This window comes from Salvelinus namaycush, chromosome 18 (assembly GCF_016432855.1).
Source record: "Salvelinus namaycush isolate Seneca chromosome 18, SaNama_1.0, whole genome shotgun sequence".
Taxonomy (NCBI): Eukaryota; Metazoa; Chordata; class Actinopteri; order Salmoniformes; family Salmonidae; genus Salvelinus; species Salvelinus namaycush.
Genome location: NC_052324.1, coordinates 11,955,164 through 11,980,502, shown reverse-complemented (window position 1 = coordinate 11,980,502; position 25,339 = coordinate 11,955,164). Strand labels below are relative to the sequence as shown.

At 44.6% G+C, this 25,339-nt stretch overlaps 1 protein-coding gene across 5 annotated transcripts in view; it reads left to right on the top strand.

The window, feature by feature from the left end:
• LOC120063087 (proprotein convertase subtilisin/kexin type 5-like) overlaps positions 1-19,730 on the top strand; it is a 48,592-nt gene extending 28,862 nt beyond the window's left edge. Inside the window, exons 9-21 of one of the 5 annotated variants that reach the window (XM_039013228.1) lie at positions 2,101-2,201; positions 5,826-5,929; positions 7,299-7,416; positions 10,984-11,172; positions 11,435-11,571; positions 12,128-12,253; positions 13,654-13,756; positions 14,892-15,085; positions 15,434-15,518; positions 16,308-16,411; positions 16,526-16,664; positions 16,972-17,058; positions 18,149-19,730. In XM_039013228.1, coding sequence (XP_038869156.1) covers positions 2,101-2,201; positions 5,826-5,929; positions 7,299-7,416; positions 10,984-11,172; positions 11,435-11,571; positions 12,128-12,253; positions 13,654-13,756; positions 14,892-15,085; positions 15,434-15,518; positions 16,308-16,411; positions 16,526-16,664; positions 16,972-17,014 — 1,443 coding nt within the window. In that variant the 3' untranslated portion in view covers positions 17,015-17,058; positions 18,149-19,730. Of the gene's footprint in view, positions 1-2,100; positions 2,202-5,825; positions 5,930-7,298; positions 7,417-10,983; positions 11,173-11,434; positions 11,572-12,127; positions 12,254-13,653; positions 13,757-14,891; positions 15,096-15,433; positions 15,519-16,307; positions 16,412-16,525; positions 16,665-16,942; positions 17,059-18,148 lie in introns of those variants that run through there. The other 4 variants (XM_039013226.1, XM_039013227.1, XR_005478462.1 and 1 more) reach the window with 4 other exon arrangements.
• The last annotated feature ends 5,609 nt before the right edge of the window (positions 19,731-25,339 follow it).

Here is a 25,339-nt window from a genome sequence, read left to right as displayed (position 1 = left end):
AACCTTTCGGTTACTAGTCCAACGCTCTAACCACTAGGCTACCCTGCCGCCTCAAACCCACAGACCTGGAGGATGCCGCTGCCGACCGGTCCACCTGGCGGCAGCTCTGCCAGAGCGGTGTACAGAGGCGGGAGGAGGAGAGGAGCACAAAGAAACAGTAAAAACAGCTCAGGAGAGAGAGCTTTATCGCAGGCAGTCCGTGCGCAGTCCGTGTTGGCGAGGGCAGGTATTTTTACTGTTTCTTTGTGCTCCTCTCCTCCTCCCGCCTCTGTACACCGCTCTGGCAGAGCTGCAGCCAGGTGGACCGGTCGGCAGCGGCATCCTCCAGGTCTGTGGGTTTGAGGCGGCAGGGTAGCCTAGTGGTTAGAGCGTTGGACTAGTAACCGAAAGGTTGCAAGTTCGGAATCCCCGAGCTGACAAGGTACAAATCTGCGATAAAGTTTGTGGATCTCGGATTGGACTCTTCAGTCACCCAAAAAATCCACTGTGAACTCAGAAGTGGAAGTCATCCTGGGATATGATGGACTAACGTAACGTGTGTGTGAGAGAGGGCACTAATGTGCTTTGTCATTTAGGCTGACTAGATGGCATACGAACACGTAACCGATTCCTGTGTGGACAAACAAGCTTTGGTTGTTTTTAAAACCCATGGCTTTTGAACCCAAGGCTGGGTGAATGAGGTCAGTGTGTCGGGGTCAAGCTGTGTGTCCTGGGCTAACCCCCTCCTACTCTCCACCGCTGGCCCAGGGTGCATTGGGGCAGACAGTCAGACAGACAGTGACTGTTGTCCCAGCTTGTCTGGCAGTGTTTTGCCACATTCCCAATAGAGGTTCTAGAGACCAAGCAGAGAAAGAGGGAGCGAGAGAAGGAGAGCAGTCACTAAGAACCAGCCAGGCCAGCGCTGCTCTCCAGACTCACACAGAACAATGACCAGCACTCAACACACACGGTCATGCACACAACGTCCTACTCCAGGGCCCGTATTTGTAAACGCATCGGATCAGGTCCCCCCTGTGCATATATATCTTATTTATTATGATCTAAAAGGCTAATCAATCCTAGATCAGCACTCCTACTCTGAGACGCTTAATGAATACAGCCCCAGATCCTCTACCAGCAGGACCCAGCTTTCTCAATCAGGCCTTCCTCCCTCACTGTGACCCAGATACAAGCTGGTTTCCCCATTCTAAGCCCTTTGGTGTCTTCAGTCCAACAACAGGGATATGTTAGCGTCTATAGATGGTCTTCCAGCTCTGAAGTGACCGGCCGGTCGGTCAGCAAGGGATCCCTTTGATGGCTTTTATTGTGACTGACTGAATTTGGCGCAAAACGCTAAGCTCTCTCCCGCCCTTGATATACTAAGGCCATGCAATGGGAACAGATGTTTTTTTTGCACCTGCAATTTTTATTTGTTTTATTTTATTACTATTATATTTTTAAACAAATTATAATAATTACCTCCTTTTTCTCCCCAATTTCGTGATTACGATCTTGTCTCATCGCTGCAACTCCCGAACGGGCTCGGGAGAGGCCAAAGTAGAGTCGTGTCATACACTGTTTTGCCAAATCGCTCTTCTTAACACCCGCCCACTTAACCCAGAAGCCAGCTGCACCAATTTGTCGGAGGAAACACTGTTCAACTGACGACCGAAGTCAGCCTGCAGGCGCCTGGCCTGCCACAAGGAGTTGCTAGTGTGCGACGAGCCAAGTAAAGCCCCCCCCGGCCAAACCCTCCCATAACCTGTACGACGCTGGGCCAATTGTGCGCCGCCCTATGGGACTCCCAGTCACGGCCGGTAATGAAACCCCAGGCTGTAGTGACGCCGCTACACTGCGATGCAGTGTCTTAGATCGCTGAGGCACCTGCAAAAAAATACTTCCCTCCTTTCCACTCCCTGTGGTCCTCTTTGGCTGGGAAATGATTTCCTGGGTACCTTCGGGAACAGCAGGGTAGTGCGTGTGTGCATGTGTGTCATCTCTAGCATGGCAGCGTATCAAAGCTGGAATGTGTGCAGTCTCAGGTGTGCCTCAATCTCCCCCTGATCCACAGGACTTAACCCTCCCTCCCCTCTCTTTCCATCCTCCTCCCTCCCGCTGTAGATCACCACAGATCTGCGGCAGCGCTGCACAGACAGCCACACGGGGACCTCAGCGTCTGCTCCTATGGCAGCTGGGATCATCGCGCTGGCCCTGGAGGCTAAGTAAGCTCATTAACCTTAACTCAGGGATTCACACGGCACTACCTGTGCACTGCAGTTAGTTCAGTTCACCCAGCCAGTCAGTCAATCAATCCCATTGCTCACATTGCTTATCACAATTCTCTCCTGTTTTTTTTCACTCTTTCTTTCTCTGCTGCACCCCCTCCACCCTCTCGCTCTCTCACTCACCCACACACACCAACTGCTCCGCACACACACTCGTCAAGCGGATCAGATTGGCCACAACTCTTTGAGCGCTGTTGATGGTATCCGCGGTTATCTGGTATAGGAAAGAGAGCTGGCCGACTTTGATAAACATATTTTCGAGAGGGGCTGAGAGCAGGTCTGCTCTGTCATTTGAAAGCCAGCTTATCTTCCCCCTCTGCCTCATATTACACCCGTATGTTTATACCATAATTACACTTCAGTCAGAACATGAGAGGAGACTCTCCGACATCAGCAGGGTTTGATGTCGGATCTGTGGGGACCAAACGAGCTGTGGGAACAGTTTGTGTGTGTGCGCGCGCTATCCGGCAGAGTTCAAATGATTTTAGATGGCCTAGTTATTGCACAACATTAATGACAATGAAACATTTATAGAATGTGAATTATGGATGGAGTAGTGAACATTGGTTGGTTTTAATTGTCAATAAATCAGAGTTTTCATGGATGGTAAATTGGAGTTGGGACACCCTTGCTTTTCCCTTCAGAAGACATAGCTTCTTAACCTGTGAGTGCCAGTCTGTTTCTAGTCTCTTCTCAACTCCTTATGGAATTGATATGCCATGACTGGCGCCCATGCTGACAGCTTCTGGTTTTCACCTCAATTAGTTTTTTGGAAAACGTAGTGAACCGAGTGAGTGTTGGACAGCGAGCAGGAGAGCGGATGACTCCTGGGAAGTGAAACACTTAAACATACTCTCCCACTAGTGTTCAAGAGGTTGATGGCATTGGTTAGCCGTGAAGGTTTTCTCTATTCCATGATAAATTCCTTTAGGAGGCAGTACACAATGTGACTTTTTATTTGAGGGTATTTTCATACATATCTGTTTTACCGTTTTAGAAATGAAAGCACTTTGTTTCTAGTCTGGCCATTTGAAGAAGTCAGTATTTGGACAAATTCACTTAGTGTATTAAGTAGTTTAGTATTTGGTCCCATATTCCTTGCACAAAAAGCTTGTGACGGTACAAACTTGTTGGATGCATTTGCGGTTTGTTTTGTTTGTATTTTGGATGATCTTTTTGGCCAATAGGAAACTGAATGGTGAATAATGTCTTGCGCCATGTTGGAGTTACTTTTATTGTAAGTAAGAGTATATATTTCTGAACACTGCTACATTCATGTGGATGCTACCATGATTATGTATAATTAGGAATTAATTGTGAGTAATGATGAGTTAGAAGGTTAGAGGCGCAAAGATCATTAACCCCCCCCAAAAAATAATGCTAACCTCCCCTATTATTGGTAATGATGTTTTGTTGTAGCCTCTGAATGACATCTCACCATTATTCATGATTCATTCATGATTTTTATCAATCATGGCAAGGATTAATTTAGAAGTGTTCAGAAACATTTATCTACTCGGGAGAGGGGGGGACTAGATGCATAAATTGCTTCATTTCTAAACGGTAAAACGGATATGTATGAAAATATCCTCAATACATTCTGTACTGTTGTTGCCACATATGAAACATTGATCTGAAATCCAAAATGCTGGAGTATAGAGCCACATTTAAAATATTAGCTTTACTGTCAAAATACATTTGGAGGGGAGTGTATATAGAGTGGGGTCTGAAATTGACACCTTATTGGCAGATGTTCATGTCACCCAACAACTGTAAATGTCTGGAGTTGGCGACACAGCGTTGGCACTTGGATTGGAACTGGTGTTTTGGTCAGATGACATGAAAAATAGAGCTCTTTGGCCTCTTACACCAATGGTGGGTTTGGCGTCAAAATGACAATTCCTATACAGAAAATAATCCCATACCTACTGTAAAATAGGGTGGTGGATCTTTGATGTTATGGGGCTATTTTGTTTCCACTGGTCCTGGGTCAGTTAAGGTCAACGGCCTCATGAACTTTACTCAGTACCAGGACATTTTTATCCAAAAATCTGGTTGCCTCTGCCAGGAGGCTGAGACTTGGCTGCAACTGGGTCTTCCAGCAAGACCATAACTTAATTCTTCTTCTTATTTAACTAGGCAAGTCAGTTAAGAACAAATTCTTATTTACTGTCCTGCGGGGACAGGGGCTGGGATAAAAAAATATATATATATATATATATATATATATATATATATATATATATATATATATATATATATTATATGAGAGACAACACTACATAAAGAGAGCCCTAAGACAACATAGCAGGGCAGCAACCCAACATGACAACAACATGGTAGAAACACAACATGGTACAAACATAATTGGGCACAGAAAACAGCACAAAGGGCAAGAAGTTAGAGACAACAATACATCACGCAAAGCAGCCACAACTGTCAGTAAAAGTGCCCATGATTGAGTCTTTGAATGAAGAGATTGAGATAAAACTGCCCAGTTTGAGTGTTTGTTGCAGCTCATTTCAGTCGTTAGCTGCAGCGAACTGAAAAGAGGAGCGACCCAGCGATGTCTGTGCTTTCGGGACCTTTAACAGAATGTGACTGGCAGAACGGGTGTTGTATGTGGAGGATGAGGTCTGCAGTAACCCTAGACATACATCAAAATCCACAAAGAAATGGTTAATTGGCCACAAAATCAACATTTTGAAATGGCCGTCTCAGTCTCCGGACTTGAAACCCATTGAAAACCTGCGGTTTTAAAATGTAACCTTTATTTAACTAGTCAAGTCAGTTAAGAACAAATTCTTATTTACAATGACGGCCTACACCGGCCAAACCCGGATGACGCTGGGCCAATTGTGCGCCGCCCTATGGGACTCCCAATCACGGCCTGATTGGTATTGGAAGGGGGTGTCAATAATTTTGACCCCTACCTTTTTTGAGAATTTTTTTGTGTTACTTGTTAAACAAAATATCTTTCTCTGATCAATTGTATTAGTATAATATAATTTCCCAAACATTTTAAACTTACAATATACCGTAGTATTTGAATGATTTATTCTATACAGTCATTTTTGCTCATCTTTATCAAGGGTGTCAATCATTTCAGACCCCACTCTATATCCTTGCGGAGTAGTATTTTTCTAGGAAAATCTGCGGCCTCGGAATGTTCCGAAATGCTGTGCTCAGCGGATGAGGGAGAGATGAGAGCGGGAGAAAATAATGGAGCATCTGGACAGCATATGAAGGGATTCCCAGGAAACTTGGTGACCTACTTAAAAAAATATATATAAGCACCGTTTTTACATCAAAGGACACATGGATGCCATCTTGTAATGGTTATCACGTGAGATTGGAGCTGGGAGGGAGGTGAATGGATGGGCATACTGTATCTGCTATACCTAACTCTCCCACTCTCTTTCTGTTACACGCAAACACCCATGCACCATATGTACATTACACACACACCCTACACACACACCCACACACAAACAGTGTTAAGTCTGTGCATATTGTTGGTTACCTGTATGTTTCTGTGGTGTTTTGTGATTTCTCCCCCAGTCCTCTGTTGTCGTGGAGGGATGTTCAGCACATCATTGTCAAGACGTCTCGAGCCGGCCACCTCAACGCCCCTGACTGGAAGACCAACGCTGCTGGATACAACGGTGCTTAACACTGCTCGCCTCCTCTCCTTCCTCAGCTACTCACCCCATTTTCCGCTCTCTCTTTCATACCCTTCACTTTACTCTTAGCCCAGTCACTCACCATAAACCATCCCAGCGCCTGCCAACTCCCTGTCAGGGATTCCATGCGGAGTACTTCGCTTCAGAAGTGTGTGTGTTTGTGGAATGTGAGTGTGTGAGATTGAGACTGCAGTCCTGGAGTTTCTCCAAGCGGCTGTTTCAAAGAGGATTGGGAAAACGAGTGAGAGAGAAAAGGGAGGTGGGGAGTTCATCCAGAGGAAATGGAGAGCGGAGGTTTAAAGAGTGAGGGATGGGGAAATAATATTTGATTGGCTATGTGGATTGGGTTAACTTACTGATGTTTTGCTGTGATACTGCTTTGGTTGGAAGGCTGTTTTGATTGGTTGTTCTAAGGCGGTGGTCACCAACCGGTCGATCGTGAAGCCATTCCTAGTTGATCACCAAACATTTCTGTAAAAAAAAAACTATGAGAAAGCCTTGCGTTCCTATGTTTTTATTTGATTTGCGCTGTTGGTGGTAGGTGCACTTCATTCAGCAGCCCTAGAACCGGGAAGGCAAAGTGTTCCCATTTTGAAGCATTTCATGTGTCTGAAGGTAGAACTCTGCCTACCCGGCAGGCCCAAAGAGCAAATCAAGTGCACCTATAGGACTTCCGCTGGCCAATCCGAACCTCATTGCTACAGAACTGTTTTTAATTGGTTAATGTTGCATAGGCTTACGTTTTTTAAGTTATGTAAAAAATATATTGTGTGTGTGTATTTATTTCTGAGCGGTAGATCTTGGCTTGCATTTTGACTCAAAGTGATCTTGACTCAGACAAGGTTAGTGACCACTGTTCTAAGGCATGAATAAAAATTGGCGGAGAAAGTATCCACGCCCTTGCACAATTATTACTTAAAACATTTTTTGCTTTCAAATTAGGTGGGGGAAAAATCTGAAATGATAAGTATCTACTCCTCCTTTGTGTCAATACTTAATTCTCTAGAATCCTGAATCAAGGCTGTGATATTTATCCATTCCTCTGGGCCAAATTACTCAAGCTCTGTCATAAAAAAAAGCAGTGGATACTTATCTCATGAAAACATTTCAGGTTGTTATACATTTTTGTAAACTGTCTGGATTTTCTTTTTTTGGTGGGATAGGATGTTTAGATCAGGGAATTTTTAAAAACTATTCAGACTAAGGCAACACATTTGTGCTTATCGGGGCAAATCCTTCTTACAGACACTAGAAATGTATATGGTTCTGTGAAATGTATTGAAGTGATGTGTGGTTTTGAACAATTTATGATTGGCTGTGTGGATTGACTGACGGTGGGCCTGTCTTGCAGTCAGCCACCTGTATGGCTTTGGCCTGATGGATGCGGAGGCTATGGTGAAGGAGGCGGAGCGATGGAAGCAGGTCCCCGCCCAGCACATCTGTGTAGAGAGTGCCGACCGCCAGATCAGGTACTACACAGCCAACACCTCCCTAGTGTACCTGTCCTTACCCAATCAACCAACCAATCAAATGTAATCTGTTCAGAGCTATTGAGAAATACATTATATTTAACAGCAACCAAGGGTTGTGTTCATGTGTGTGTTTCTGTCCAAAAGCTCTTCATGTACCCACATGTATGGGATTTCTGCAAGCTCCTTCTGCACACTGAGCGGAGCCAGCCAAGTATTAGCACACATGCATAAACACACATACAAAACGCATGCATGAACACACACTAGGGCTGTGACGTTTAAATTCCTTTGGGATCGTTAACGTTTAGAAAAAATCCCTAGCTGAAAACGTTAGATATTTTTTTTTTTTTCAATTAAAATCACAGTGCAGGTATCACAAAACGACCAACTGCTCCCGATCATCCATCATCATCATCATCAAGACAAAAAAATAAAAAAAGAACTAATGCAACAATGCGGTAAGTAGGAGGCAATATGCATCTTTCAAATTATCGTCGTTAACAGTTTGTAAAATGGCAGAGTGAGACAGGGAAGCGACAGTAGCGACGTCCTGTATGGCGATACTTTAAGTTAAATGAGAAGGTGGTGAAATGCAAACTTTGAGAGGTGGAAGTGAGCTACAGTGACAGTACAGGTGCAATGCTGAAAGGGAGGCACCTTGAGACCCAACCAGTTGCTGGCAGCAGTGTGATGAGGGACGGAGTGAGAAAATCACAGCACTGATTGCAGTTGATATGCAGCCATTGTCAATGGTAGAGGATGTATGCCTCAATTACCTAATGGCATATCTAGAACCAGACTACAAGATGGCATGTCAAAAAACCGTGACGGCCCCGATGGAGAAATTGTACAATGGTTGATTGCTCTGCAAGTACAAAGCAAGAGCTCTCCAACACCGTATGTGGCGTTAACAACGGTTGTTGGACATCTATGAACATGTTGTCATACATCACTGCAACGAACCATCACATTGATGAGGAGTGGGACATGTAGTCACATGTATTGAGAACTGAGAACACGGAGGAGAGGCCCTCAATAGAGACCTTAAAAACATATGCGGGACCATATCTGAATTGTGAATCATGTCATTTTATGCTTTTTTTTTTTTTGAGAATAAAAAATGGTTTAAGTTGAGACATTTTTTACATTTGTCACATCCCTAAAATGCACACACACAACACACACACACACACACACACACACACACACACAATCATCTAAGGGCTTGGAATCGGTCGAGCGAGAAGAACATAAAACTGGAGAACATAATTATTTGAGGAACGGAACAGAACCTGAACTGAAAACTAAAGTGATCTATACTCTTCCGGAACAGAACTGTTATTTTAAAAGGATGGGAACAGGTTAATAACTTTCTTTTACATTCTGGTCATTTTTTGTTCCATTGCAACAAAAAGCCTATGCAAAGCTCTCACTCAGAAACGTATTCTAGCATCTGCCTGCTCGCTGGAAATCTTAGCCAGTGGGTGTGTGCGCGTATGTGTCTGTAGGCTACCTGCCCCTCCCCTCTGAAGCATAGGTTACAAGAGTAATTCAGAAATTAGGGAGAGATGTTTAATTAGAGAAGAGTGGATTTACTTTTTCAATGCTAGTTAAGGATACTGTAGCTGGATTTATTGTGTTCACGTTGGATTTATTAACTGTAAAAAGATAAGACGTGTTTTTAATTCTAGGTCTGCTCAGCACACACAGCGAACCTTTGCTCTGGTCCAACTTTAAACCGACTCGGAAGTTCAAAGACATTCAAAGTTCCTCTATAGAAGCCGCTCCTCCATATGTGTAATTCTGTGGGCCCAATTCAGATAATGCATGTCATAACAAGATGCCCAGCGCTTCAAGGCAAGCTTCCTCCAGCCTCTCTCCTCACCCTCAAAATGTCAGTTGCATCTTGCGCCTTGCACTGTGACTGGCAGCACAGTGTGTGTTTTGTCTTTCATTAGGATTAAACCATGCTGTTATGGCAAAATACTATTTTCTCTTAACGACTTTACTATACAGATTAAATCGCTTATCCGCTCCACAGCAAACTGCTCTATCCGCTCTGATTGGTGAAGTAATTTAATGTCGAGCAAAATTTAAAAAATATATATATTTTGAGGTTTTAAAAAGGAACAGAAAGGAACAATATAAACCGGTACTTTTTCTTGGATTGAGCTGGTTCAGAACTTTAATTTGGTGGTCGTAACAAAAAAAGGAACATTTTTATAAATGTTTTGAACTAAATTATTGGAAAATAATTTTGGTTCCAAACCCTGCAATCATTCTTACATTCCCTTACAATTTGATCTGCTTGTTTTTTTTTGTGCTTTTTTTTTTTCTCCCTTTGCAGCTGGATGTTTAATTGGGCTCCTGTTGAACACATTAAAGAGCCAATCACAGTTTAGTTTACTGGCTTTGAATGGAACCAATCCGCCTCATGTTAGTTCCCCAGTCGAGCTCCCTATCTCTCAGCCCCATGCTGGCCAGACCATAGGAATCTTATGGGAAGCCCATCTTGGTTATGTGTGTTTGAGAGAGTGTGTGTGTAGAATGTGAGTTGAGGACCGCCGGCTGTGGCCCCTCAGGTTTTTCGGGCAGAACGGAGGGTGCTTTTGGCAGTGCAGTTTGTTTTTGCTCTGGAGCTGTTCTCCTGTCGTCATCTTCCAGTAGGTCTCTGCACTGAGACACCCCTTGGCTGGCCCCTCCATTGCATTTGGTAATGTCTGGGCCTTCTCCTCCTTGGAGCATTGGAGAAAAAAACGTAGAATCTGAAGCCCGCCAGGGAAGTCATCATCTGGTTTGTTTGTCTCCTCCCAGCACCCCACCCAAGCCACTAGCGTACCTCACACCCCCACAGCCCCCGCAATTGCAGTTTTAAAGTATGAGATTAACTATAAAACTGTTTTTTTCTCTCTTTCTGACCCATGGCAATCTGTGTAGAATTACAGGAAATTAGATTTAAAACGGCAACATTTTCTCTCGGCGTCATGGCAAAATGTGTAGAATTGCAGGAGATTAGCTATAAAACTACATTTTTCTCTTTGCCCCATGGCAAAATGTGTAGAATTGTAGAAAGTTACCTTGCTCAGGCCCCGTAAAATTACGGTACACCACTGCCCCAAGCACACTTACATGCAGATAGATCTACACCCCAACTCATTTACTCACACACACTAGTGTGGATTCTGGTGTCGTGTTTAGGAGCATACACAGGGTGTCACCCGTCCCCACTGCCATCCTCTGGCTTGGTCATCTAAACTCTGCTGTCTGTTCTTTAATGGCCCATATGCTGCGGACCCAGCTGTGAATTCAATTCTATTCAAATCAGACCAATTAAATGAAGTAATATTAACTAGACTAGAGCCTCTTGAAAGTAAATATTTGAACATTGATTGATTGTGTGCGCTCAATAACCCAGTGTTGAGATGAATCAATACTCCATGATAGCTGGGTAGCACCTGGCTCGTTTACTCTGTGAGTTCCACTTCCTATCTTGTCAGATTTAGATTCTGATTGGGTGACTGCTCTGACACTGACATCTGATTGGTTGCTTCCCTCTGCGTGCAGGACGATCCGCCCAGAGCACCTGGTGCGCTCCGTGTACAAGGCCACCGGCTGCATCGACAACTTCAACCACCATGTCATCTACCTGGAGCATGTGGTCGTACGCATCACCATCACGCACCCACGCCGTGGCGACCTGTCTATCAACCTCACGTCGCCCTCGGGAACCAAGTCCCAGCTGCTCGCCAACAGGTGAACCTCCCCTTCAGTTCTATTCCTCTCACACTCTACACACCAGCGTTTCTTCCTGGCACTAACACAACAGATTCGACCAATCCTTAAGCCGTTGATTAGTTGAACCAGGTGTGTTGGTACTGGACCGGAATATAAAAAAAGCCTGCCTGCTCCTGTGGCTTCCCAGGACCAGGAATGAAGAAACGTTCTACTTCTGTGTCTTTCCAGTGTGTTGTCTGAATGTGGTCGAACAGTGTGGTCCCTGTGTGCTTTCCTCTAGGTTGTTTGACCACTCCATGGAGGGTTTTAAGAACTGGGAGTTTATGACCACTCACTGCTGGGGGGAGAAGGCGGCTGGGGACTGGATCCTGGAGATCCATGACTCCCCCTCGCAGCTCCGCAGCCAGAAGGTCCCAGGTACAGTAGACTAGAGAAGCCACTCTGTCTAAAGGAGTGACCGTACCAATGGAAAATATGCTTTAAAAAAGTCAACTATCCCCTTAAAGGGGCAATCTGCTATTGCTGCATCCATTTTTGAACTTAGAAATTAATGATATGTACCCATTGATTTGTGAAGAATATAACATAAATGCCTCATGAGCTTAGTTCAACTGTCGTACCCCATCAGAACCCCAAATATGAGCTTGTTTTCCTCCAATGTTTGTAAACAATGTAAACAAACACTATATGGTTAAAACGATCATTTTGATGTCATAGATGGTCAGGTCTTGCATCCATAGCTCTGTCTTTGAATTTGAGAGTGGTTACATTTCTCCAGGCCCATCCCTAAGCTTTTAACCGGAACAGGGGCGGGGAGACCACTTTATTGTTTTGACTTAGGATTGCCTCTTTTTTTAAATGATACTCGAGATAACCACAGTTATATTGCTTAGCAGTATACCGATGTGTCCTTTTCTTTCTCTCTCTCTTTGTCTGTCTGTCTGTCTGCTGTGCTGGGCGACACAACCCCCAGGCAAGCTGAAGGAGTGGTCCCTGGTGCTTTATGGCACCTCTGTGCACCCGTACTCCTCCATGCGCAGCGACAAGCCCCGCTCGGCCGAGCCCCCTGCAGACGAAGAGTTCATTGAGGAGTACAACGGTGAGTGGGGAAGATGACGGAGGGAGGAACTGTAAGGAAAAAGAGATGGAGGACAGAATACAAGAATATTGTTATAAGGGAGACGTAGTAGGAAAGGGGGGAGCAAACGGAGGAGAGACTAAGTGGGAAGGGAAAAGGATCAGGGCCAGGCACTTACACCAAGTGAACCTATATAGAATACACATTTGATTCTCTCTACCTCTCTGTCTGTTCTCTACCTCTCTGTCTGTTCTCTACCTCTCTGTCTGTTCTCTACCTCTCTGTCTGTTCTCTACCTCTCTGTCTGTTCTCTAACTCTCTGTTTGCTACCTCTTTATTGTTCCTCTCGCACTACCTTGAACCGCTTTCCTTGCAGATCTCTGTACCTTTTTCTGTTTTCTCCCTATCTCTCGCTCTGCTCTCTCCTTTACTTTCTACCATCTCTGTTCTCTCTCCCTCTCGTTCTCCCTCTCTCTGTTCTCTCCTTCACTTGCTACCCCTTTCTGTTATCTCCCTCTTCTCTGTTCTCGTCCTCCTTCTCTGTTCTCTTTCTCTCTCTCGCTGTTCTCTCCCCCTCTGTTTACCTCCTTGGGTTCCCTCTCTCGTAAACTAATAATAATAATTTGGTGGGTGCTTATACACTGAGTACAAAACCTGCTCTTTCCATGACTTAGGCTGACCAAGTGAATACAGGTGAAAGCTATGATCCCTTATTGATGTCACTTGTTAAATCCACTTCAGTCAGTGTAGATGAAGGGGAGGAGACGACAGGTTAGAGAATGATTTTTAAGCCTTGAGACAATTGACACATGGATTGTGTATGTGTGCCATTCAGAGGGTGAATGGGCAAGACAAAAGATTGAAGTGCCTTTGAACAGGGGGTGTGGTAGTAAGTGCCACCGGTTTGTGTCAAGAACTGCAATGCTGCTGGGTTTTCACGCTCAACAGTTGTGGGAAGCATTGGAGAAACCTTCGGAGAGTGGGGTCGCGGAAAGGCTCTGCTATTATCGACGGCGACTCTGGAGCAGTTAGGGATACGTCCACATCGACAGATTAGAATGCGCAACCTTTCGGTTACTGACCCCACACTCTAAACTCTACGCTACCTGCTGCCCAATGTGAGCATATTTGAGGTTACAGTGAGGCAGCTGATACTCATTAGCCTGTTTGATAAGCCACAGCACACAGCCATGGCAACAGAACATAACATTATGACCCCAACTTTTATATACGCTCGTTAGACATAACATTCTCCTGCCTTCAGCACAACAAGGAACACCTTACACACTCACTCGCTCACTGGATGGAATACCAGTCACCTCCCTTTAGTCCGTTTTTGTCTCATTCATAAAGTCTCCACCCTTGTAACATGAGAAACTACAGTACCCATAATGCTCTGTTTAACAAATCCTCTTTACCAGGGCTCTGTGACAGTGAGTGCAACGAGAACGGCTGTGAAGGCCCCGGACCTCACCAGTGCATCAACTGCCTCCATTACTTCCTCAAGTTCAAGAACAACACCAGGTTAGCATGTCAGTGTTCTGGCTTTCTCCTGCAGGCCAAAAGCTGGGTCATGTTCATTAGACACCAACTGAAGAAAACGGACTGAAACGGGGAGGGACTTCTGCTCTTGTCCCCATTAAAAACAGCTTTAAAAAAATATATTTGCCCCCCTGAATTCACCAACATCGGATGTTGTTCATGATTTAGGCGATAGTCATTGGTCGGACTGCAGTATTAGGAATGTTGCACCTTCTCTCACTCATTTGCACTGATTGAAGTGGGGGGTTACCCGATCATTGACACACAGTGAGAACTGTCGTGACAAGACGTGTTCAGTAGGGCATACCGTGAAGTCCACTGTGATTACCTGTTGTCTTTGCGAGCAGCCGAACACAGTACACTAATAAACAAGAAGCCTGCAGGTACCTGGAGACAGCCTGTGAGGGCTTGGCTGCTCTGTCTTGTTCTGTAAAACTTCATCATTAGCCCTCCTAAGAACACAGTGTTTTCCCACTACTTCCAACCCCGGAGTGCTGGAGTGGGGGTTTGGGAAGGGTGGAAAGAAATGGGTGGGGGGGGGGGGGGGGGGGTGTCGTTTTAATGCTCATAATTATATCCGTATGTTTCTCTTTGATGACCTCGCCAAACTGGTGTGGGTGGGGTTGGCAGGGGGAGGGTGAGCCAACGTGGGAGGGAAATTTTGGAGCACACGGTTTCACCTTTTGGTTTTTTTGTTTGTTTTTTAACAGTGTGGGAGCGAAGGCTGCAAAGGAGGTTTATGGAGTCATCTCTGCAGATGTGCGTTAAAAGAATGCACCTGTTCACCGTACAGAAACGCACACTCCAACGCACACACTCGCACTCTCAAATGCAGCCATATAAGCCGATACGCGCACAAACATATGATGTGTATAACTTCAGGCCGCGAACTTTGTCTGCTCCCCCAGGGGGAGAGGGGTTGTTATTCTGGAATCGTGTGGATTGAGATTTATCACAGTGGTCAGAGTGCAAAAATCCAGCCTCGCACTCAGTTTCTTTTCTCTAGCCTGTTCCCGTAAGCCGATAACCGCAATGATAATGACACATATTTCTCCTCTATCTCTCCTCCCTCCTTCCGTCCGTATCTACCCTCTCCTCCTCCCTCTCTCCGCTGCAGGACGTGCGTATCGGAGTGCCCCTCCGGGTTTTTCCGCGACGACAGGAAGCGCTGTAAGAAGTGTTCGTCTGTGTGTGAGACATGTGTTGGTAGTCGTAGCGACCAGTGCTCCACCTGCAGGCCGGGCTTCCACCTTAACGAGGGTTCCAACACCTGCGTGGCCAGCTGTGTGGACGGCTTCTATCTGGACCACGGCAAGTCCAGGTCTACACGCACACACACACACCTACACACACACACAAGGATTATTCTAATATAGGTCTCGAAGTCTGAAATACTTCCAGTTTTCTTTTCTCCCCGGTAGGCGGTGGATTGATTTGATTAATTGATTGATTGAATCAGTCCCAGAGAAGAGGGGAAGTAAGAAAACCAGCAGAGCTGAAAACCTTGAGGCCCAGATTTGAACCCACCCCCTCCTCCACCATCCTCAAACTCAGCCTCTTCTCCCTCACTCACCTCTGACCCCCACACCAATCCTCCTAACCCTCCCAATGCCTCTTTGGTCCCTACGTGACTAGACGTTGTCTTCTCTTGCGTTACAGATTCCAACATGTGCAGGAGATGCAATGAAATCTGCAAGAAGTGCATCACGTCTAATATCTGCACCGAATGCAAACCAGGGACGAGGTACGCCAAGGCAAACCCACTTTCCAACATCCCTTCCCTCACCCGCTGCTGGTTTCTAGTAGTAGTCGAATCACCAAACAGTCCAGTGAACCATTTTGACGTGTCTCGTGGAGTTTTTGGTGGCTTTTGATCATCTTGATTACCGTTCCAGTTAGATCGAGGGCAAAACACTTTGCAGCATCTCAGAACGTTGTGGTCTTGAACCCAGCCTGCCTCGGGTTGCTTCTGCTAGTGTTCAGTGCTGTCTGAGACAGAGGTGGTAACGTGTGCAGTAATCCTTCCGAATGCCGCAAGACCACAGACAGTCACTCCTCTTCACCATTCACAGGAAAGAGGGAGGACAGAAACCCAAATCCTTTCTGGGAAATGGAACTAATATAACCCAGCCCAGCTGTTTTTCAGCTCAGTGCACCACAGAAACATGTCCTCACAGCAACTTCTCAGAATGAGGTTTAGAACCTGCTGTTCTTGAACAGACTTTTCTGAACAATCCTCTCTAGCCGTTCCAAGTATTTTAACTATTCCACAGCTAGCACACCTGATTCAACTTGTCAACTAATCATCAAGCCCTTGAAAAGGCGAATCAGGTGAGCTAGTTCAGGGCTACAAAAAATGTTTTGAAACGTGTGGGGGGTCCCAGAGAAGGGATTTAAAAACCACTGGACTATGTATAGTGTATGATTTCGTTTATGGTGTCAGACTAATGTAGGAAAAAGAGAGACCGGTTGCTAGAGAGGTGCGTTGTGTACTAATGTGTGAATGTGTAATTCAGTGTATTGCTCTCTCCAGTCTTCAGGGGAATAGATGTCAGATGACCTGTGACCCCGGGACCTACTACAATGGCCACAGGAGGACCTGCGTGCCGTGCCACCAAGTGTGTGCCACCTGTGCAGGTAACGCTTCTTTCACAAAGGAAAGATGGGGCCTACTACTACTCAGTTGCCCAAAGTAAATTTCTATCTTTTGCCCAAAGTGAAGTCTCTGCACTGCTCACCGTCTCTCTGCAGGCACGGGGATGGAGGCGTGTATCAAGTGTGCAGAGAGCTACTTAATGGAGGAGTGGCGCTGTGTGTCCACATGCAGCGTGGGATACTACATGGCCGAGCAGACCTTGGACAATGGCGACGTCAACAAGTCCTGCAGGAAGTGAGTCGGATTGACGCGCACAAATTCCACACCTTCCACTTCCTCCTCACTTTTGACACCTCCCTACAAACCTGGCATGTTTATCCTGGCATGTTTAACTGCCTCAAACCGGCCTCTAATCTTCCAAACATCTGTCCTATATCTATGGTCCCTTAAACCTGCTGTTTCCTCCTTTAATCCTCTACCTCTACTCACAGGCTTTGTGGAAAGTGTGCCTTCAATTGCCCAAACTTTAGCTCTAGCCCCCCCCCCCCCCCCCCCCCCCCCCCCTCCCCCAGGTGTGACCACAGCTGCTACTCCTGCACAGGGCCCGGCGAGACGAACTGCAGCACCTGTGTGAACGGCTATAACCTAGAGGCAGGAGTGTGTGTGGTCAGCACCATCTGCAAAGATGGTGAGTACTAGAGACCCCTCTAATGTATATCATAGACTCTTTATTTCAGGAGCTCGTTCTAGCGGTGGCTGGTCACTGCGCAGGTCGCAGCTTCCTTAGACTTCCGTAGACTTTCTTAGCTCTCCCCTCTCATCTAGTTTTCTTCCTATCTGCCCCTCACACTCATCTGTCACATTCTCTCGTTATCGCTCTTTTCCATATTCTCTCCTACCTTTTTAGTAGGCCCTTTTTTGTCGCGATCTTTTGCTCGTGTATTCACTCCTACCTAATCTATCCCAATCTCCCTTTTACATCTTGTCTAAATTGTGCGTGTTTAAAATGTTTTTGGCATTCCGGTGACTCAGCTAACCTTTTCAGCCCTAGCCTACAGGGCCCATTTGTCTGCGAGAAATGATGTTTGTGAGTCGTGACCATAGAGTTGAAAAGAAAGCCCACCCCTATCTTTGCCATTATTGCGTCTGTGAACGCGTGGGCAACGGCATTAAGGCCAATCCATTTCTTTGCCTTCTGCTTTTATGAGTTTATTTGTGGTTCGTAAAACAAACTCTACCTACTGTACTGGGGTGTTTGTACTGTAGTTAGTAAAACAGGATTTGTGGCATCTCTATGGTCAAGAACTTTCTTAAGATGTTCTGATTGTATTCAAAGTGTCATCCCCAGTCTGTCCATGACCCACTGAAACCAAGAGAAAGTGTTTTATTGACTATCTGGTAATGAATCACTTCAGCTTGTAACCAACTCAAGACACTCTCTTGGTTTTTGAGTGCACTGCAAGTTTAAATGTCCATTATTTCAAATTGAGGTTACAACAGACTGGCGACCCACTTCTTGTGTGCAAAGTCATCTCTGATGAAAAATCACTTGAAATTGTCCCTGTTTGAAACTAATTTAAATGTTTTTCTATTTTTCCCAAAATGTCTGTTTTAACTTTCTGACATGGATCCAATCATTCCTGCTGGACTACAATCTTTCCCCTCCAATGAACTTCACATCTCTCATGGATCAAAATCTGTCACCTGACCCCTCTCCTGACCAATCCCACGGTTCTGCGTGTCGTCGTCCCCATCTCTTCTTCCTGGTCGGTGGAAAGCAAATGAAGAATTTTGGGCGGAAGGCAGTTTCTGTGTGCTCGTGAAAAAGAACAATCTGTGCCAGAGGAAAGTGCTGCAGCAACTGTGCTGTAGAACATGCTCGCTAAAAGGGTGACTGGACATCCCGCGAAGGGGATGGGGGGGGGCGGCACCCCTCTACCCCAGCCTGCTCACTCAGTTACATAATTTATAAGAAAATATGTGCCTCTTAAGGGACTACGTCGGAGGTGTGATGACAGAACTACAACAAACCTACCTTTTCCTGTTCTGGGACATGTGGTCAGGGCGACAGTAGCAACTGGGCCTTACTAAAAAAATGAAAACAAATAATGTGTCGGTATTTTGTGACCAAAGCATCGATGCCAAAATAATTGTACCCTTTTCCAGTGTAGGATGTGTAGGTTGCCGGAGGAACCTTGTGAATCTGTTTCCCTTCGTGTTCCCCTCCTCGTCAAGATTAACAATGCACAGGTGAAAGCTGATGAACGTACCAACTCCCGGCTGTGTGTTTGTAAATAAACGTAAAAGCTCACTCAATAATGTGAAAACTGTCTGGGTTAAGTTTGCTATCTGCTAAGTGAGGATACATGCGCACATGAACGCACGCGCACGCACACAGCAGGATTGTGCAAACACTTGAATTGATAGTTGCGAAAATCATGTCCCCATTCTACATGTAGCCATTGTGTGCCACAGGAATTAGAGGTTGCTAAACTGTCATCTATGTTTCAGGTAGTGTGTGCGTGTGAGAGAGGAAATGTTACAGGTACCTTTGACTCACTTAGGTTCAGACAAATCATTCCACACCACATTACCTAAATCGGGGTCATGTTTATTAGGCACAAAACGTAAGAAAAATGACTTAAACAGGTAGGGACTACCTGATCTCGTCCAATAGGAAACACTTTTTTTTTTTTTGGTAAATTTTTTTACAATTGCGTGCCCTAATGAACAAGACCCATATCTTACTGCTACATGAGACTATGGGGCCATTGCACTTTCACAAACAGCAGCACGATCAGGGCTTTATTCCACAACATTGCACGGTTACGTCATTGCATTCAAACAGAGTTGGTACTGTATTGACCTTGATCATCTAACGATTTTGATATGATAGATGTTTTTGGTGGACTTCATTTCAATTTTATTCTATCCTTGCGAGCTGCCACACATTCAAGACATGTCCGTGACACTTTAGCAAACGGCATGCATTTCATAAAGGTCATGCTCATTAGGCACCAAACGGAAGAAAACAGATTGCATGACGTATTGAAATGTTTTCTGTTGTGTGCTCCGATGAACACGACTCAGGTTGTAAGCGCCTCTGAGAGTCCATGACAATGGTTGGTGCTGCAAAATGTAACCACGGTCTGTCTCTGTCATATACAGGCTATGGGACTCAACTTTTGTAGTGGTTGAGGAAAAACCTGTTGATAAATCCTGTTCCAGAAGGCATACTGAGGTGGATACAGCACTGTGTTCCAATAAAGATTCTCAATGTGGGTTTATACCTTTTGAACAATTACTGTAGTTGTGTTGTACTGATGATTTTGATTTGAAATAAAAATTGATTGATCCCTTTGGATGAACAAAAATGTATTCTTGGTCATTGTTGAAGATTACTTAGATTACTTAGATAGTTGGTATCAGAGTACTAGGTTGTTATTATTGTACACCAGTGTCAATGTTATTTATATATATATATTAATGGCATTACTCCTCCAAGACCTAGTCTGGGATTTTTTTTACTTCAATGTTATTTTTTTATTAAAATGGTTAATCTGTTTATCTTTTTGTCGTTTTTTCTGCTAGGCTCTGTTGGTCATTTATGGTCGTTGTGAATTTAATAATTTCCCCCACTTTATTTGGGTCGTGTTTATTAGACACAAAATGGAAAAATAACTAGCTGAAACAGGGAGGGACTACCTGGAATTGTTTTATAAGAAATGCAAGTTTTAGTTTTACATTATGAAAAGTTATAAAACGTTTTCTGTTGTGAGCCCTAATGAACACAACACTGGTTGTATGATAAACCTCCCAGCCTGTTCCTTACTCAACATTATGTTCCTGTAAGTTCAAGTTTTAGCAAGAAGTTACAGGATGTATCTAATATAATTGTATTTGGTCCCATTAGCAGACATTTTGATCCGAAGAGACTTTTGTCCAACACATAATTAAAATCTACGTAGTGTTTTTAATAGTTCATTACTTTTTTTGCCATGCAGCAGTGTAGCTAACTACTGGATCTACACAAAACATTTTTGCAAAAAGAAAATAATGGGTGAAGTAGGCAAATTATTTAAAAAATCGGCATCAGCTAATGGCTGTTACGTAGACCGTATTACAGCCACGCTGGCGGTCACGAGTCATGATGACAGTCAAATTCCACGTGACCTCTTAGTCACGGTAATTAGGCTTCTCCCAGGTCTGATGCTGCTGATGGTCATTAGTAGCCTACCAAACTTGTTAACTGCCTGGTACTCAGCACTCTATTGTCCCTCTAATCACTCCGACATCAATGGAAAATCGAGTCAAACACTTCATGGCCTCGATTAAAAAGAGGATCCCATTAGCTTTCTATAAGCTATGCCTACTATATTTATTTCTCAACTTTCCTAATATTAAGCACATTGCTTCTCTTTACAACAGGAGTATAGCCTACTTGACTGGCATGAAAGTGAACCAGTTCGCTCTGTAAGTACACAGATGACATGTATTTTTTTCCACTGCCCCTGTTCGAGACAGGTGCCTGATAATGGTCCATTCTAAATCAAAACAAATTTCACACATGCAGTACCAGTCAAAATTTGACACACCTACTCATTCAAGGGTTTACATTTGTTCTACATTGTAGAATATTAGTGAAAGCATCAAAACTATGAAATAACACATGGAATCATGTAGTAACCAAAAAAGTGTTAAACAAATCAAAATATATTTGAGATTCTTCAAAGTAGCCACCCTTTGCCTTGATAACAGCTTTGCACACTCTTGACATTCTCTCCACCAGCTTCATTTCAATTAACAGGTGTGCCTTGTTAAAAGTCAATTTGTTGAATTTCCTTCCTTCTTCATGCATTTGAGCCAATCAGTTGTGTTGTGACAAGGTAGGGGTGGTATACAGAAGATAGCCCGATTTGGTAAAAGACCAAGTCCATATTATGGCAAGAACAGCTCAAATAATTTATTTAACTAGGCAAGTCAGTTAAGAACAAATCCTTATTTACAATGACGGCCTACCCCAGACGACACTGGGCCATGTGTGCGTCGCCCTATGGGACTCCCAATCACAGCCGGATGTGATAGAGCCAGGATTCGAACCAGGGACTGTAGTGACGCCTCTTGCACTGAGATGCAGTGACTTAGACCGCTGCACCACTCGGGAGCAAAGAGAAACGACAGTCGATCATTACTTTAAGACATGAAGGTCAGTCAATGCGGAACATTTCAAGAACTTTGAGCAGTGCAGTCGCAAAAAACATCAAGCGCTATGATGAAATTAGCTCCATGAGGACTGTCACAGGAAAGGAAGACCCAGAGTTACCTCTGCTGCAGAGGATAAGTTCATTAGAGTTAACTGCACCTCAGATTGCAGCCCAAAGAAATGCTTCACAAAGTTAAAGTAACAGACACATCTCAACTTCAACTGTTTAGAGGAGACTGCGTGAATCAGGCCTTCATGGTCGAAATGCTGCAAAGAAACCACTACTAAAGGACACTAATAAGAAGAAGAGACTTGCTTGTGCCAAGAAACACGAGCAGTGGACATTAGACTGGTGGAAATCTGCCCTTTCGTCTGATGAGCCCAAATTTGAGATTTTTGGTTCCAACCGCTGTGTCTTTGTGAGATGCAGAGTAGGTGAAAGGATGATCTCCGCATGTGTGGTTCCCACCGTGAAGCATGGAGGAGAAGGTGTGATGGTGTGGGGGTGCTTTGCTGGTGACACTGTAGAATTCAAGGCACTCTTAACCAGCATGATTACCACAGTATTCTGCAGCGATACGCCATCCCATCAGGTTTGCGCTTAGTGGGAGTATCATTTGTTTTTGAACAGGACAATGACCCAACACACCCCCAGGCTGTGTAAGGGATATTTGACCAAGAAGGAGAGTGATGGAGTGCTGCATCAGATGACCGGGCCTCCACAATCACCCGACCTAAACCCAATTGAGATGGTTTGGGACGAGTTGGACCGCAGCGCGAAGGAAAAGCAGCCAACAAGTGCTCAGCATATGTGGGAACTCTTTCAAGACTGTTGGAAAAGCATTCCTGGTGAAGCTGGTTGAGAGAATGCCAAGAGTGTGCAAAGCTGTCATCAAGGCAAAGGGTGGCTACTTTGAAGAATATAAAATATATTTTGATTTGTTTAACACTTTTTTTTGGTTACTACATGATTCCTTATGTGTTATTTCATAGTTTTGATGTCTTCACTATTATTATACAATGTAGAAAATAGTAAAAATGAAGAAAAACCCCTGAATGAGTAGGTGTGTCCAAACTTTTGACTGGTACTGTATATTATTTAGTATATGTAGAGATTAAATCAAGAATACTTGTGAATGATATACAGTGCATTCGGAAAAGTATTCAGACCACTTTACTTTTTCCAGGTGAACTTTGCCCCAGTCTGATGTCCAGAGCGCTCTGGAGCATGTTTTCATCAAGGATCTATCTGTACTTTGCTCCGTTCATCTTTGCCTCCGTCCTGACTAGTCTCCCAGTCCCTGCCCCTGAAAAATATCCCAACAGCATGATGCTGCCAGCACCTTGCTTCACCGTAGGGATGGTACCAGGTTTCATCGAGACATGACGCTTGGCATTCAGGCCAAAGATTTAAATCTTGATTTCATCAGACCAGAGAATCTTGTTTTTCATGGTCTGAGAGTCCTTTAGGTGCCTGTTGGCAAACTCCAAGCGGGCTGTCATGTGCCTTTTACTGAGCAGTGGCTTCCGTCTGGCCACTCTACCATAAAAGCCTGATTGGTGGAGGGCTGCAGAGATGTTTGTCCTTCTGGGAGGTTCTCCCATCTCCACAGAGGAACTCTGTAGCTCTGTCAGAGTGACCATTGGGTTCTTGGTCACCTCCCTGACCAAGGCCCTGCTCCCCTGATTGCTCAGTTTGGCCAGGCGGCCAGCTTTAGGAAGATTCTTGGTAGTTCCAAACTTCTTCAATTTAAGAATGATGGAGGCCACTGTGTTCGTGGGGACCTTCAATGCTGCAGAAATCTTTTTGGTACCCTTCCTCAGATCTGTGCCCTGACACAATCCTGTCTCGGAGCTCTACAGACAATTCCTTCGACCTCATGGCTTGGTTTTTGCTCTGACATGCACTGTTAACTGTCGTACCTTTAAATAAATAGGTGTGTGCCTTTCCAAATCATGTCCAATCAATATAATTTACCACAGGTGAACTCCAATCAAGTTGTAGAAACATCTCAAGGACGATCAATGAAAACAGGATGCATCTGAGCTCAATTTCGAGTCTCATAGCAAAGGGTCTGAATACTTAAGTAAATAAGGTATTTCAGATTTTTTTTAAATAAATGTGCAATCATTTCTAAAACCCTGTTTGCTTTGTCGTTAAGGGGTATTGTGTTTAGATCATTTTTATTTAATCCATTTTAGAATACGGCTGTAACGTAATAAAATGTGGAAAAGTCAAGGGGTCTGAATACTTTCCAAATGCACTGTAAATAGGAATCCAGGTCTGGTATCTAGGGTCCATAACAGGCAGCGCAAAATGCTTTTTCTGCTGTCAGAGATTGCCCTCTGAGGGTCAGCCAACTGCATCACTCCAACAACTCCGCTTCTCCAAAGTGACACTTTCTTTCTTTCTTTGAGCGGTTATAGTCGTTTGTTCCACCCCTCCCGTGTGTGTGTGTGTTGGGGAGAGGGGCTATTTGTATGGCAGTAGCCCAGGCTCATCTGAACGGGAGCTTCTGCCCACTGTATTTATAGCACAAAGAGATGCTTTTGTTTAGCCCCTGAAAACAATTCAGCTTTTCTCAGAAAGCCAGAGCACACAGTCAGTGACCTCGCACTGCTACCCTCGGAAGGCTGTGACCCGCCCCCCACGTGTGGTAGGACATGACTGACAGAGGGTGGAGGTTGGAGTGGGGGTGTCACAGCCAATGTTCCCTCTAACATTGTGAAAATTCTGTGCAACTTCCGGTGCGCGTTTACTGTAAACACTGAGGCTGTACCTGCTTTATGTTACAGTTTTAACAGAGGCCATGTAGGCTACTGTGGCTTTAGTATTAACTAAAGGGGAAAACTCTAGAAAGAGTGAAGTTCAGTCTCGTGCTTCTCTCCGCTGGCTGATATTTTGGGGCTGATATTTCTTCTGCCAACGCAGTATTGGTTACACGGACGTTTGGCCTCTCATCCTATTCTAACCACCTCTCGCCGGCTTTGTATTCATGTTACCTAATGAAATTGCTGTACAATATGATCTTGTTGCCATCTGATGCACATTCAGATGTCATAAATCAGCACTGCAGAGCTCTCCCTGTACTCTGCCGTGCCTTGATTGTATTACTGCTGATTATATCTGGAAATGTGCATGTACACCCTGGCCCATCTACTGTTGCTAACCCCAATTCTGACTTGTGCTCTGATATCTGCTTCACTGATTTCTGCTCGTAAAAGCCTGGGTTTTTACACGTTAACACTTGAAGTTTATTACCTAAAATGGATCAATTGAAAGTGTGGGTTCAGAGCTCCGATCCAGATGTGTTGGTCATTACTGAGACGTGGTTAAGGAAGAGTGTTTTGAATACTGATGTTAACCTTTCTGGTTATAACCTTTTTCAACAAGACAGATCTTCCAAAGTTTGGGGAGTGGCAATCTTTACCAAGGATCACCTTCAGTGCTCAGTTGTCTCCACCAAGTCTGTCCCCAAACAATTTGATTTGCTGGTTTTAAGCATTCAACTTTCAAATAGCTCTTTGTTGACTGTTGCTGGGTGCTATCGTCCTCCATCAGCAACAGCCTGTACCCTACCTGCCCTAAGCTCTGTCCTGGCCCCTTACACTAAGTCTGAATTTGTCCTGCTAGGTGACCTAAACTGGGACATGCTTAAACCACCTGACCAAGTCCTAAAGCAATGGGACTCCCTACATTTTTCTCAGACTATCGCCAATCCCACAAGGTATGACTCCAAAAACCCAGAAAAGGCTACATTCTGTT